General features: G+C 48.9%; 1 protein-coding gene across 13 annotated transcripts in view; it reads left to right on the forward strand.

Moving 5' to 3' along the window:
* Positions 1-3,077: 3,077 nt before the first annotated feature.
* The window catches only part of KDM5C (lysine demethylase 5C), a 50,795-nt gene continuing 40,423 nt past the window's right edge, over positions 3,078-13,449 (forward strand). For 5 of the 13 annotated variants that reach the window (XR_003117366.1, XM_025372121.1, XM_025372123.1 and 2 more), the window contains exons 1-7: positions 3,078-3,764; positions 7,580-7,657; positions 10,088-10,210; positions 10,517-10,687; positions 11,171-11,305; positions 12,248-12,371; positions 12,469-12,650. Coding sequence is in view for 10 of the 13 variants with exons in the window: in XM_025372121.1 (XP_025227906.1) it covers positions 3,615-3,764; positions 7,580-7,657; positions 10,088-10,210; positions 10,517-10,687; positions 11,171-11,305; positions 12,248-12,371; positions 12,469-12,650 (963 nt within the window). In the remaining 3 variants the exon portion in view is untranslated. The remainder of the gene's footprint in view (positions 3,765-7,579; positions 7,658-10,087; positions 10,211-10,516; positions 10,688-11,170; positions 11,306-12,247; positions 12,372-12,468; positions 12,651-13,449) is intronic. The other 8 variants (XR_003117367.1, XM_025372120.1, XM_025372122.1 and 5 more) reach the window with 5 other exon arrangements.

Raw genomic sequence — 13,449 nt, forward strand, 5'->3', positions numbered from 1 at the left:
GCACCAACTCCATGTCAGACCCTGTCTCCCAGGTGGATAGGTGAGGCCAAGCCAGCCCCCAGCCTGGGGTGAGCTCCTTGATGCATCCCAGTTCTTAAGTCTGCAGCACCTAGACTCTGGTTGGCCCCCAGCAAGACCCATGGCTTGGGGAACAAACCCATTTCCTGAATGCCTTACTACATTGGGAGCACCATCTGAGACTTTTACAGGTAGAGTTGTACGACAGTCAGACAGACCTGAATTTGAGTTCTGGTCCTGCACTTACTAGCCATGTGAGGTGAATAAGTTTACACTTCCCTGAGCTTCAGTTTCCTCATCTGTAGGATGGGGATAACAATACCTACTTCATAGCACCTGGCCCTTGATGAATGGCAGTCATCATTATCTCTAATCCTCCTAACAACACTGTGAGGAAGGGATTATTTAGCTTCATTATATAAAGGAGAAAAGGCTCAGGAAGGTGAGGTAGTTGGCAGATCTCAGTGGGTGCATGTCAGCTCCAGGAAAGTAGAGACTATGTCTGTCTTGGTCACCATTATATTCCCAGTGCCCAGAAAATTTTCTGGTGCATAATAGAAATTTAATAAATATTTGTAAACGAATAAATTCTATCTCATTGGCTTCAAAGACTACGTGATTTCTATTTAATTTTCCAGAACAGGGATGTGTCTGGGCTAAAGTACCTCAAAGAAGCCTGTAGGAAGACTGTGCAGAGCTGAGACCCAAAATCTGGCCTCCTGATTCCTGATTCATGCTCTTTGTCCTTCCCTGAACTGCCTCTGGATGGAAAGGCTGAACTTCCTTCAGCCTAGGATCTACCGTATTCTCCCACCTTCTAGATTCTCCTCATCCTTCTCTGGCCAGGCCTCTGCCTCCTTTTCATCTGCTTCTTTCACACACCACCACCACCATCACAGTCACAGCCACGGTGGCCTGGGGGTGCTGCCCGATGGGCAGTCCAAGCTCCAGACCCTGCATGCCCCATATTGCCAAGGACTGGGCCCTGCCCCACCACCCTACCTCTCACCCCAGCAGCTCCCTTTTCCCTCACCTCCTCTATTCCTGGTGAGGGCAAACGACAGGAAAAGCATTTGACCAGAGTCAGCAACTTCCTGTGTAACATTGGGCAAGTTGTTTAATCTTTCTGAAACTTGGTTCCTCATCTACAGACTGGGTAAATTCACCTACATCTTTCCGAAGACTGTTGCAAAGACTAAGGGAAATAATTGGCATGAACTAGCCATGTAGGCAATTAGATGCTTATCCATGTGAGAGGCTAGTGATATTACTGTGAATAGCATCACTTTGCCTAGCTTTCCTGCTTCCTGTCCAGACAGCTGTTCAGTTGGACCATCCACCTGTGTTTCTGGTGGAGAGGGGCTGAGGTTTTCCCTGACACCTAGAAAACTAGAAAGATGTCACTTAATATCTTTGTTACTTGGGACAAGTCTCCACACGAGCCAAGTGGGGATAAAGATCTTGAACACTGAAGGTAATATAAGGATTCAGGTGATAAAAAAAAAAAAATAAAAGCACTAGCACAGTGTCTGACACAAAGGAGATTCTTAATGAGTTTTGGCATATTGGTTGTTGACTCTCAGAAATAAAAATAACAGCTACCAGATACTGAGGGCCTGCTATGTGCCAAGTACACGGCAATTCTGCAAGGTATGTAGTATCCCCATTTCAGTTACAGAAGTTGGGACTTGTTCAAGGTTACAAACTAGAAAATGGCAGAGCTGGTGGGACTGTAAGGCATGACTCTTTGAGCCCAGGGCATGAGCTCCTACCTGTGTGCCCTGTTCCCTCAGCTAGGATGTCTTTAGCTCAGTCCTGAAGTAGGCAGGATGGACCTAATTGGCACAGTATCTGATTAGGAACAGTTAACTGCACGAAGGTATGACACTCCCTACCTGCCTTAAGCTTACAGTGGATGTTTAATATGTTAAACAGGAAATGTTTGCAAAAAGTATACATATTTTTCAGTCAATATATGCTAAGGACATTTATTCATTTTTCTTTTGTTTACTCAACATTAATTTACTGCTTAACACACCAAGTGCTAAGGAGGTATAAGGCCACATGGTCCCTGCCCTTGAGGAATTCATAGTCTGATGGGGGAAAACAAAATTACTTAATCAGCATGTACACAAGTACTCAAATATTTGCACAGTAGGTGTTCAAACTACATGCAGTAGGTCCACAGCTGATGAATGACATAGATGATCCTCCAATCAGTAGATGTCTGATGTATGTGTACAAAGTACTGGTTTGATACTCATTCAAAGTACTGTAGTTGCAATGAACCTATTCAGAAACTGCTCAAGGAACATGCACACAATAGGACTAAATGTACATATAGTTGGTACCAAATGCACAGGGGCTATACACAATAAATACAATCAAAGTACACGGATGTTTGGAAAGTACACTGCAGGCTCACAAATGGGCAAACAGGTGTTTTACACAGTAGACACTGAATAAATACGCCGTTGCTAAATATCCAATAGTTAAACAGGCTTATTTTGTCGGAGTGTATGCAACAAATGTGTACACGGTAAAAGTGAATACAGAAGAGTTGAAAGCATTCATTAAAATGCTGACTCCCAGTGACTTTTGGGGGGTAAGAATCGAAACCCCATCGCTCTACCTGTAACCTTGGATGAAATAAAGATTTCCTCCTTTACTTGGGACTCAGGAGTCTAAAAATCCATAATCCCCGGGGAGCAAGCAGCTTCCTGCCTTCCTTATTTCAAAGCCCCAGAGGTGTCAGTGTCTAGAGCTGGAGCCTAGTACATCTCCCCCCAACCCCGCGGGCCAGCAGAAGGGGTCCTTTGCAATCGGGCTCCCAAAGCCGCGTTCCGCAGCCCACACCGGTAAGACCAGGGAGAAGGGACACAGAACGCCGGTGCCGGCATAGCGACCCGGTTGAGGTCTGCGAGGGAGTGCCGGTTTGGCTCCACCACCCACGGACACGAGCTCCTCTTCCGGTCTCCATAATGCGCATGCGCATCACTGGCCTTTAAACGTGCACCGCCGGTCCATCCGGAAAGAGGATCCGGCAAACTAATTACAATCTTGTTCCTACGCCGTTGCAATGAACTATTTTCTCTCAATCGGGGGTGGTACTTTTGAGTAACCCCTTCCAAATAGAACCCATAGCAGCCTATTTAGCTCGGTCTCCACTATATGAAGATTTCCTAGGGCTTGGTGTGACGCAAGGTATACGAGGCTCGGAAGGACACCGCGCGGAAGGATTCGGTTTGTTGTGGTGTGGGGAGGGGGAGACGCTGACAAACCAAGATGGCGGCGGCGGCGGCGATGAAGGCCGCGGTGTTTGGGAGGTAACTGTGGTGGCGAAGGCTGCGGTAGTGGGGAGGCAACGACACAGTTTGGAAGAAACGGAGCAGGACGAAGAGGCGGTAGCAGTAGCGTCAGCTTGAGACTCTCAGAGCACGACGGCCACACGCCCCCCTAGGCCCTCGGCGGGCGGCGGCTGCCCCGCTTAGGGCCTAGCCTCCGAGCATTGCCTCGGCTTCAAACAGCGGCGGCGCCATGAGTCCTTAAGGGCGGTCCAAGCCCTCCTGATCCCTGGCCCAGACCTAGGGCCCACCATGGAGCCGGGGTCCGACGATTTCCTACCGCCGCCGGAGTGCCCAGTGTTCGAGCCTAGCTGGGCCGAGTTCCGAGACCCTCTTGGCTACATCGCGAAAATCAGGCCCATCGCAGAGAAATCGGGCATTTGCAAGATCCGCCCACCTGCGGTAAGCCCCGGGGCCGGTTTTCGCCGGCGGCGAGAGGGGAATGAAGCAGTAGGATAGCCAGCGGCGAAGTCTGGGGCGGAGGGCAGCTCGAGGTGGGGAGAGTGGGTGGCTGGGACCGTTGTGGTTGCGGCGCGGATCGGAAAAAGGGTGTTGGGCCAGGGGTCCTCTCGTTGTGTGAGGCCCACGGGTGACCTGGAGTCAGAGATCTACCCCCACTCTGGCTCTTCAGAATCACTCTTGGTTTAAGACCGGGATTCCTAGTGGGCCGGAGGGAGTTCACAGAGAGGCACCCCGCACATCTCTTAGTTAGCCCGGGCCACCTAGGTCGAGGCTGTAAAAATAAGGCGTTTCTCCAATCTGTTGTCATCACTTCCCTTAAGGCACGCAGCATGGTATAGTATTAGTAGAAAGATCGCAGCCCTGAAGGGAGACAGACTTGAGTTCAAAACTCCACTTTGAAGCTTAGCAGCTGTGTGACCTTGGGAAAGTAGAAGTAATCTCTCCGAGCCTGTGAAATGGGTCCCAGGAATGGTTATTTAGAGGATTGAATTAAACTAGGTAGCGTCTGTATGCAGTAGGCACTAGATAAGTGGTAATTATTGTGACTGTGAGGGTGTTTGATGTGGTCATTGGTTATTCCTATGTAGGTTGACTCATATTTACTCATACCCTGCCAGGCCAATTCATCTATGATAATATCCTGGCCTGCTGGACCAGTCAGGAAATCAGTCTCACAGGGATTGCTCTGTCTCCCTTGAGGTGGGTTCAGGGAATTGTCCTCTTATTTTCCTCATCGAAGGCAATGTCAAGGCCTTTTCTGCACATCATCCCGCAGACTTGACTTCCTATGGAGATGTTTGGACCAGTCAGCTTGGTGGTGGGGTGTGAGTCCTTCTCAGATTTCTACTCTGTTCTGGTCCAGGATGTAGGAGATCCCAGAGGATAGGGCACTCTTGGGCCCCCAGAACAGAATGGAGCCGTGGAATTCTGTCCCCTGTGGAACATGATTCACAGGGGTCAGCAACAAAGGCCATAGCTTTCCTCCTAGGCCTGGCTTCAGGCTAGAAGTCCCTCAAGAGCTAGGGCAAGCTGCTGCCTTGCTGGTATGGTGGAAAAATGATGATAATGTTCAGTGATCACTTGGGATTCCAAGCGCAGAAATTGAGCTTTGCTGGAAAAGGGTGTTTTTGAGTGGGTGTCTCCTGGCTGAAATGGAATAGGAAGCTTCATTCCTACCTGAGGAGGGCACCACAGGCCTTCTTATCCAACTTGGTGCTTTCTGGTGCTCAGCCACAGATCTAGGATGGTTTCAGATAGATCTTCTAGGAGGTGTTGGGTAAGCTAATTTCTTCCTTCTTGGAGTCTGGCCATAGATTTCTGAGGTATCCTTGTCCATGGTGAGGGAGTGGCAGTGGGTAGAGGGTCAGGAAGGCTAGTGGAAGGGAGAGGCAGGAGTCCTGGGCAGCCTCAAGGAGGCACTCCCTGAAGTAGTTGGGCAAACCTGTGGGAAAAAGAGGCGTAGGTGACATGGGGGTAGTTGAGGCCTGAATTCCTTTTTTTCTATCTTGGACTGACTTAGGCAGGCTGGCCTTGTGCCGGTGTTGTTATCCTGCTTTGGGGGATCAGGAAGGGAAAGAATGACATGTCCCAGGTGTGCATGGCCAGCAGGAGGCCATCCTTTATTTTGCTTCTTTTCACTGGTCAACAGTGTGCTTCCCTCTAATCCGGGATACCTGGCTGTCTGGTTTGGTTTGGTGTTTTCCTTCTCTATGGCTGCTCGTAGGACACCTTTAGGCAGCTGGCCTTCTTCTGGTTGAAGTTTGAAGTACTTGCTCAAGTGATGCTTGGGCCCAGGGTGGGAACCTGTATATGGGTGGGTGCCTGGGAATTGGAGGTTTGCTGGAGGAAGGATGGTTTCGGGCCTGAATTGCTGGGCAGGTGACTGCTATGCCTGGGAAAGATGGGTGGGAGGAGAGTTGTGGGTACCCTGAGTAGACCCAGGGGAGTTTGGAGGGATCTTACTTTCTTCATCAGGTAGCCAACCTTTTTTATCACCACATCCCAGTAATACCAACATACTGAGCATTTGGCATACAGTAGTCTGGAAATGAAGGCAGGCGGTTTGCAGGGCCTTCCCAGGTATCTGTTGCATCCATGGCTCCTGCTGTAGCATTCCAGGGCTGCCATTTCCTGTCAGGTGCTGATTGTCTAGAATTTGATTCAGCAGGAAAGAAGAGTGCCCGGAGTTTGGGGTTTGAGCACCTTTTTAGCTGGGTTACCTGTGCTGAGGGGACTGCCCTATCCTGATGAGAGGCAGGCGGGCACGGGGAGCTTGTCTGGATTTGAGCCATACCATTTTGGCCTGCGTTTTTTTTTTTTTTCTTTTTGGTCCCTGCTTACTGAGCCCCAGATATTTGCCACCTGCTTTGGCTGGTAGGGGAAGGGGAGTGTGGTCTGTGTATGCATGCAAGTATGAGTCCTCTAGCCCATTTTCTAAAAGTGTGTGTGCAGAAGAGGTCAGCAGATTTTCTTCTCTTTTACTGTCTCCCCCCCACCCATGTGTATGCATATATGTATGAACACTGGTGTCTGGTGTAGTGCAAAGGCCTTGGATCAGAGGTCAGAAGACGTGGGTTCTTGGCTCCGCCACTAACTCAGCATGTAATTTTGGAAATTTCAGTTTTTCTTCTCTGAGCCTCACTTTCCTCGAGCATTGATTTAGGTTACTTTAGGTTCATTTTGCCAACCCAGCAGGAACCAGGGCTCTGGGAAGGAGAGGACTGCGTAGGAGGTTGGAAAGGGGTGTTGGAGAGTGGGTTCTTCACAGCTGACCTTTGGGCAGGACACAGCAAGCTCCAAATTGGCAGGGCAGAGTTTCTCCCACTTTCATGATTCTTACCTGACTTCCCTCCCCAAATCCTCCCATTCTTTGCCACCACGGTCAGGCATCCCAGCTCTTACCCCCACCCCCTGGAGCTCCCTCCCCTGCCTCTTCCTGTACCAGGCAGGTGTATGAGAGAGGATCCACAGGAAGCCTTCCAGACTGGGTGAGTGATACACGTACTTGCTCCCTGTTCCTTGCTCTTCCCTGCAGTGTCTATCTCAGGCCCTTAAACTGAGAGAACAAACATTAAAGGGCCAAACCTTTACGTCCTGCCAGAATCGGAGCTAAGCTACCCTGCATGTGTATTGTGAGGTGTGGTCAGCCTTACACGTCAGGTCATAATGATGACTCCTTTGAATAACATTTTCATTTGAAAACTAGTTTTAATTTTTCTTATTGGTCTTGTGTGGAAGCCAGGGCTAGAGTTCATATTCCCACCTCACAGATGAGAAAACAAGTTCAGAAAGCTAAAATGTCATAGCTAGTAAGTAGCAGATCTAGAATGTGAACCCATGTCTTCTGACTCTAGATCCTGTGTGCTTTCCAGTACTCCCAGGCCTGTGTGTCCTACAGCACATGCCTAGGGGATAAGGAGTTAATGTGGGTGTGGAAAAGGTTTAGGGTCAACAAAACAGAGGCTCCATCTCTTAATTTCTTGAAATCCTGGCACTGTACTGTTGGGTGGGACTCAGGAGAAGTTTCCTAGGGCATGTGCATGGGGCCTTGGGTGTGGACTTGAGGGCTGCTAGACTCTTGTGAGTTCTGGGGGGAGGTAGGGGTGGGTGGTTGGGTAGGATGTTTGCAGGTTAAAGGGTCTGGAGTGGCTAGAGGTCTGGGAAGGTGCCAGTGAGATTCCGAGCTGCTTTTGGTGAGTTCGGTCTTACACTATGCTAAGATAACTCAAGTCCCTTTCCCCTCTCTACCCTCTCAGGACTGGCAGCCACCCTTTGCTGTGGAAGTGGACAACTTCAGGTTTACCCCCCGAATCCAGAGGCTGAATGAGCTAGAGGTGAGAAGACTAGGAGCTGGTGGTGGGGTTGGGAGAATGGATACCTGAGTTCTAATCCCACTTCCCTTATAGTTTCTCTGACTGAGGTACTTTACCTAGCTAGGCCTTTATTCTCTCTTCTGTGAAATTGCATTACTTTAGTGTGCCCAGGGCATGGAAGAAGCTTTAGAACTCTGAATATAACCAAGAGCCAGGGGCATTTAGCATTTGTGATTTGATAGCCCAAAGGCTAGGGACATATATCTCTTTCTCACAAAGGTTTGTTACTTCTGAAGCTCCCCTGTGAACTAGCCTACCCTAGCTGAGTCAACAAAAAGGAAATATGGAACTGGCTGATACCCCTTCTTCCTTGGCCAGCTGAATGTGGCTTCATATATCCAATTCATCCACAGCCCTGTGCTTTCTACTTTCCTTCCATGGGTGCTTGGTAAGGTGGGAGTTTAGGTAGATGGGCAGAACAACACAAGAACTGGGCTCTGTGGAGGCTGGAATGGTTAGAGACTTGGCCAGGGGTCAGGCAGGTAGGATTTTCCTTCTCCCTTTTGTTCTATACAGGAAGTCCAGGCCCTTTTCATGGACAGGTGGGGTTTTCCCTGCTTGAGAATGCCCTGGGGTAGTGAGATTAGGCTCACTGAAGCCATTTCCACGTAAGATCCTGGAGTTTTCCATGGAAGCTCTAGGTTAGGCATATGCTGCCACTGCCTCCCCCATTATTATGTACCCACAAATCTTACTAGATGTCCAAGGGGTGGGGATTAGGCCCAGGCCCAGCTGAATACTTACACCCTAAAAGTTCACTTGTGTTCTAGACCAGAGTTCCTCAGCCTCGGCACTATTAACAGTTTGGGAAGCTAAGGTGGGAGGATTGTTTGAGTCCAGGAGTTCAAGACCAGTTTGGGCAACATAGCAAGACCCCATCTCAGAAAAGAAAAATATATCTTGTCAGGTTTATAGGGGTACAGCTTGGGCAAGATGTTGCCTAGCATGACACAAGGGCAGGTTTTCTATAGAGGGAGTGCTGGCTAATGAGAAGGAGCAGGGATGAGGCCAACTTCAGAAAGCTAAGGGGCTGAGGTCGAGGGAGCACTTCCTTGCCCTTTGAGGGTTCTCACAGCTGAGGAACTGTAGGTTGTTTCTTGGCACAAATAGACCTTAGTTTTTCTCAGCTATGAAATGGAAAGAGCTGCCTTTGTTCCCCCTAATGGGGATCAGGGCAAGGTAGTGAATGGTAGTGACTATCTAATTCTTCCAAGAACCAGGCCCTCTGACTGGAGTGAGGAGGTTATAGACTTGGGGCCTATGGGAGTCCTTCTTGGTTACTGAGATTTCAGGGAAGCATGATACATATCTTGTTCCTAGTCTCTTTGGCCCACATTGGGTCCTGGGTTGGCCAGGTGCTAGTGCTACTCTGATATACCATCTCTTAGTTCTAGGCCATTCTGTCTATAATTATAGCATGCACTTTCACCCTTCAGCCACCATGGAACAAGTTTGGTGGTACATAAGGAGGTGCGTGTGCCTTTTTGGAGCTTTCTTTCTCTGAAACATGCCTAGAGCTTAGATATAATTCTGAAATTTGCAGAGGATCTTCACTGTTCCCCTCATTAAGTCTACCCCTCTGGGGTAAGTGGACTGTGCAGTTATTTTCTGTTTATAATTATTAATAAAAGAAAAAAGGAGTCCACAGTGAAACTGATTTGCTCAAGACAATATAACAAATAAGTAGCAGAGGGAGAGCCAGAGCTCAAGTTATGTGGCACCAAAATATCTTGATGCTTGCTGTGTGACCTAACTCCTCTGAGCCTCTGTTTCCTCATCTGTAGAGGAAATGATAATACTCACATGACCCTGTCAGGGAGATTGACAGAGGACATATCTAAAGCTTTTGGCAGTTGTGACCCTCTCTATTGGGACTTGGGCTTCTCTGATTGACTAGAAGGTGACAAATGAAAGAGAAGTGGCTGGGTGCAGTGGCTTGCGCCTGTGATCCCAGCTCTTTGGGAGGCCAAAGTGGATGGATTGCTTGAGCCTAGGAGTTTGAGACGAGCCTGGGCAACATGGTGAAACCTCATTGCTACAAAAAATACAAAAATTAGCTGGTCGTGGTGGCGTGCGCCTGTAGTTCCAGCTACTCAGGAGGCTGAGGCAGGAGAATCACTTGAGCCCAGGAGGTCAAGTCTACAGTCAGCCGTGATTGCACCACTCCATTCCAGCTTGGGCGACAGAGCAAGACCGTCTCAAAAAAAAACAAGAAGTGAGAACGAGGTGGGGCTAAGCACTGCCTAGAGTCTGGGATCCGGTTCATTGGGAGAAGCCCTAGGTAGTGAAAGTGTGGACTGCTGTATTCCTCTGTTCTCCCCTAAGATTGGACCCAAAGATAGTGGTCAGTGGGAGGGGGTGGCCAGCCTCTTTGAGCCATTTTTTCTTCAGGCCCAGACGAGAGTGAAACTGAACTACTTGGACCAGATTGCCAAATTCTGGGAAATCCAGGGCTCCTCCTTAAAGATTCCCAATGTAGAACGGCGGATCTTGGACCTCTACAGTCTCAGCAAAGTAAGAACAGGTTTTTGTCAAGCACCCCCCCACCTCACCCCAATATCCTTGGTACTGTGGGGGCCCCCTTAGTTTGAATATTAGATCTTTAGGCTGCAATGGAAGGGGCACAGCTTGGTAGCACACAAGCTGTCATGAGAACATCTTGGAATCTTTTGCTGCAATTTGAGATTGGGATAAGGGGATAGCCTCCTGTGAAGTGAGGGACTAGAGTTTCCCTCATTGCCCTTTTGCCCTTTCTACAGGCCTACTCCCTCACAAAAATACACATGGCATATCCATGTCTTTTCCTGCTTGTTTTTTCAGATTGTGGTGGAGGAAGGTGGTTATGAAGCTATCTGCAAGGACCGTCGGTGGGCTCGGGTAGCCCAGCGCCTCAACTACCCACCAGGCAAAAATATTGGCTCCTTGCTACGCTCCCACTACGAACGCATTGTTTATCCCTATGAAATGTACCAATCTGGAGCCAACCTTGTGGTAAGGATGTCAAAGTGGGGCAGGGCGCAGCTTTACCCTTCAGCACAGATTTCCACACTTGCTCTTAATGAAACTGGTTTAGTGGACTGAAGATCTGGGAGTTGGACTCTGCTCTTTCCTAGTGATGCTTGTTCTCTTTCTGCACTGCTCAGGGTCAGAGGTCCTGGAGTTATCTGTACGGCTAGCTTATTTGTTATGTGACAAAAGTTTTAACTGATAGAGAAATCAGATAAGGGAGAGCTTGGGCTAGAAGGTGTGGGAAGAGATGGCGTCTGATTTAGTTGGGGAGATGGTTGGTTGGTGGAGGAAGTGACTGGAAGGGAGGAGTGATACAAGCAAAGGCACTGAGAATTCCCAAAGTGTGTACTTGGGTCAGGTGAGTGGACCACAACTTTGGATGCCACTGGGTGAGGGTAGAGGGAAGTTCTTGCTTTTGCGGGCTGGAGTCCCATGTCCTGACCCTTACCCCTCACCTGTCCCCAGCAGTGTAACACACGTCCATTTGATAATGAGGAGAAGGACAAGGAATACAAACCCCACAGCATCCCCCTACGACAGTCTGTGCAGCCTTCCAAGTTCAACAGCTATGGCCGGCGGGCCAAGAGACTGCAGCCTGATGTGAGTACTCCCCTTCTTCGAACTTAGAGCTTTGAGGTGGAGGGAGTCCTTTCCTTCCCTTTGGCTAAGGCTGTGTTCCCTGTTCCACTATCCCTTCTTTTGTTCTCTGAGTTCTTCTGAGCGTTAGTGTGTGCCTCTCTCTGGCTTCACTTTTGCTTTTTTCTCCCCTCTCAGCTGAGCTGCTGAGCTGGGTCTTGATCTGTTTGTGCAGCCTCTTTTGTATGTCTGCTCTTCTTGCCTGTTTTGTTCCTTTCCGGACTTACTCTGCTCATAGAAGTAGAACTCTTCTTTCTCCTTATACCTGTGTCTTTTGTTTTGTTTTGAGACATAGGGTCTTGCTATGTTGCCCAGACTGGAGTACAGTGGCTATTCACAGGCTTGATCATAGTGCACTATAATCTTGAACTCCTAGGCTTGAGTGATCCTCTCGCCTCAGCCTCTTGAGTAGCTAGGACCACAGGTGTGTACCACTGTTCCCAGCTCCTTATGGCTATGTCTTCAAGCAGAAGCTTATGTGCGAGGCATTCTTCTTGGCACTGGGAATACAACAGAGAACAAGATGGACACTCCCTGGGCTCAATGAAGCATGTAATTTAGCAGATCCTATTAGTCACTGCCATTTGTTGGTAATGCCAAACACTGCTAGCTTTTTCATATATATTATCCCTAACCCCCCTCATAACTATAAGGGAGGAGGTAATATTCTCATTTTACAGTTGGGAAAACTGAGATATCCTGTCTTTTATTCCTTTCCGAGAGAGGGCCGAGGAGGCAGCTCACCTACCCTCAGTCTCCAAAAAGCAACACTGAGTTCTTGGCTTAGCCCATCTGTGCCTCAGCCCCCAGCATATCAGGTGATATGTAGTCTGAGTTATTGTTCTTTTAGGATGGGACAGTCTGCCCCAGATAGCAGTCTTGATTCATTTCCTTCTTTCCTTCCAGCCGGAACCCACAGAGGAAGACATTGAAAAGAATCCAGAGCTGAAAAAGCTACAGATCTATGGGGCAGGCCCCAAGATGATGGGCCTGGGCCTCATGGCCAAGGACAAGACTCTGCGGAAGAAAGGTAAGTCCTAACAGGCTGGGGTGGCCTCACCTGAGGAGAAAAGTCAGGGCCCTAAGTGTCCTAGACCTCTGTTTACAGCCATTTTTCTCTCTCCCAGATAAGGAGGGGCCCGAGTGTCCCCCCACAGTAGTGGTGAAGGAGGAGTTAGGTGGGGATGTGAAGGTGGAGTCAACTTCGCCTAAGACCTTCCTGGAGAGCAAGGAGGAGCTGAGTCACAGCCCAGAACCCTGCACCAAGATGACCATGAGGCTGCGGAGGAACCACAGCAATGCCCAGTTTGTAAGGACCCAGCCCTGACTTCTTAATGCTCTGCTTCTCGTCCCTTCAATAAGCATTCCCCTGCATGGCACTGGACCAGGTCGCATTAACCACAAAAGCGGGCCTCCATGGGCCCTGCCCTCAGTTAGCTTCCTTAATTGGGGAAACAAAGCCAACTCACATGGAACAAAGAGCAAGAAAGGGTGATCAAGTGCTGTCAACATGAAGTGCTGGAAGGGTCCAGAGAAGGAGCCTCACCATTGCTTCAGGATAAAGGCTAAGCTCCTCATTGCCATGCATGATCCAGTCCCTGCTGACCTCTAGCCTCATCCCCCAGCACTGCCCACCTCACTCCTCTGCTATAGCCACACTGAACTCCTTGTAGGTATGTTCATTTTTCCCCGTAAGATGCACTATGCTTTTTCATCCCTATCCTTTGCACATGTTGTTTCTTCAGCCTGGAAGAGATTCCCCCTGTGCTCTGCCCTGTTGCCAAGTTTTGTTTTGCCTTCAGGTTTCAGCCAGTTTCAGGTGTCACCTTTTCAATGAAGTCCTTTCTCAAGGCTATCCCCCCTTATCTCCAGCTGCTTTGAGTGCTTCCTTCTCTAGGCTCCACAGTGCCCTTTATGGACCGCTATTGGCAATTTTTAATTTTTATGAACACATGTCTCTAGAGTACTGTATATACTTGGAAGGATACCATGTCTTGTTTTTGTGCTAGAGTCCAGTGTAGTTCTGAACATGGGTTTAGTAAGTGTTTATTGAATGAATAAAAATGGGAGGATTCAAGACTGGATGATGAAAGACTGGTCTCGCAGCT

The sequence above is a fragment of the Theropithecus gelada genome, chromosome X (assembly GCF_003255815.1).
Source record: "Theropithecus gelada isolate Dixy chromosome X, Tgel_1.0, whole genome shotgun sequence".
In the NCBI taxonomy this organism is placed as follows: domain Eukaryota; kingdom Metazoa; phylum Chordata; class Mammalia; order Primates; family Cercopithecidae; genus Theropithecus; species Theropithecus gelada.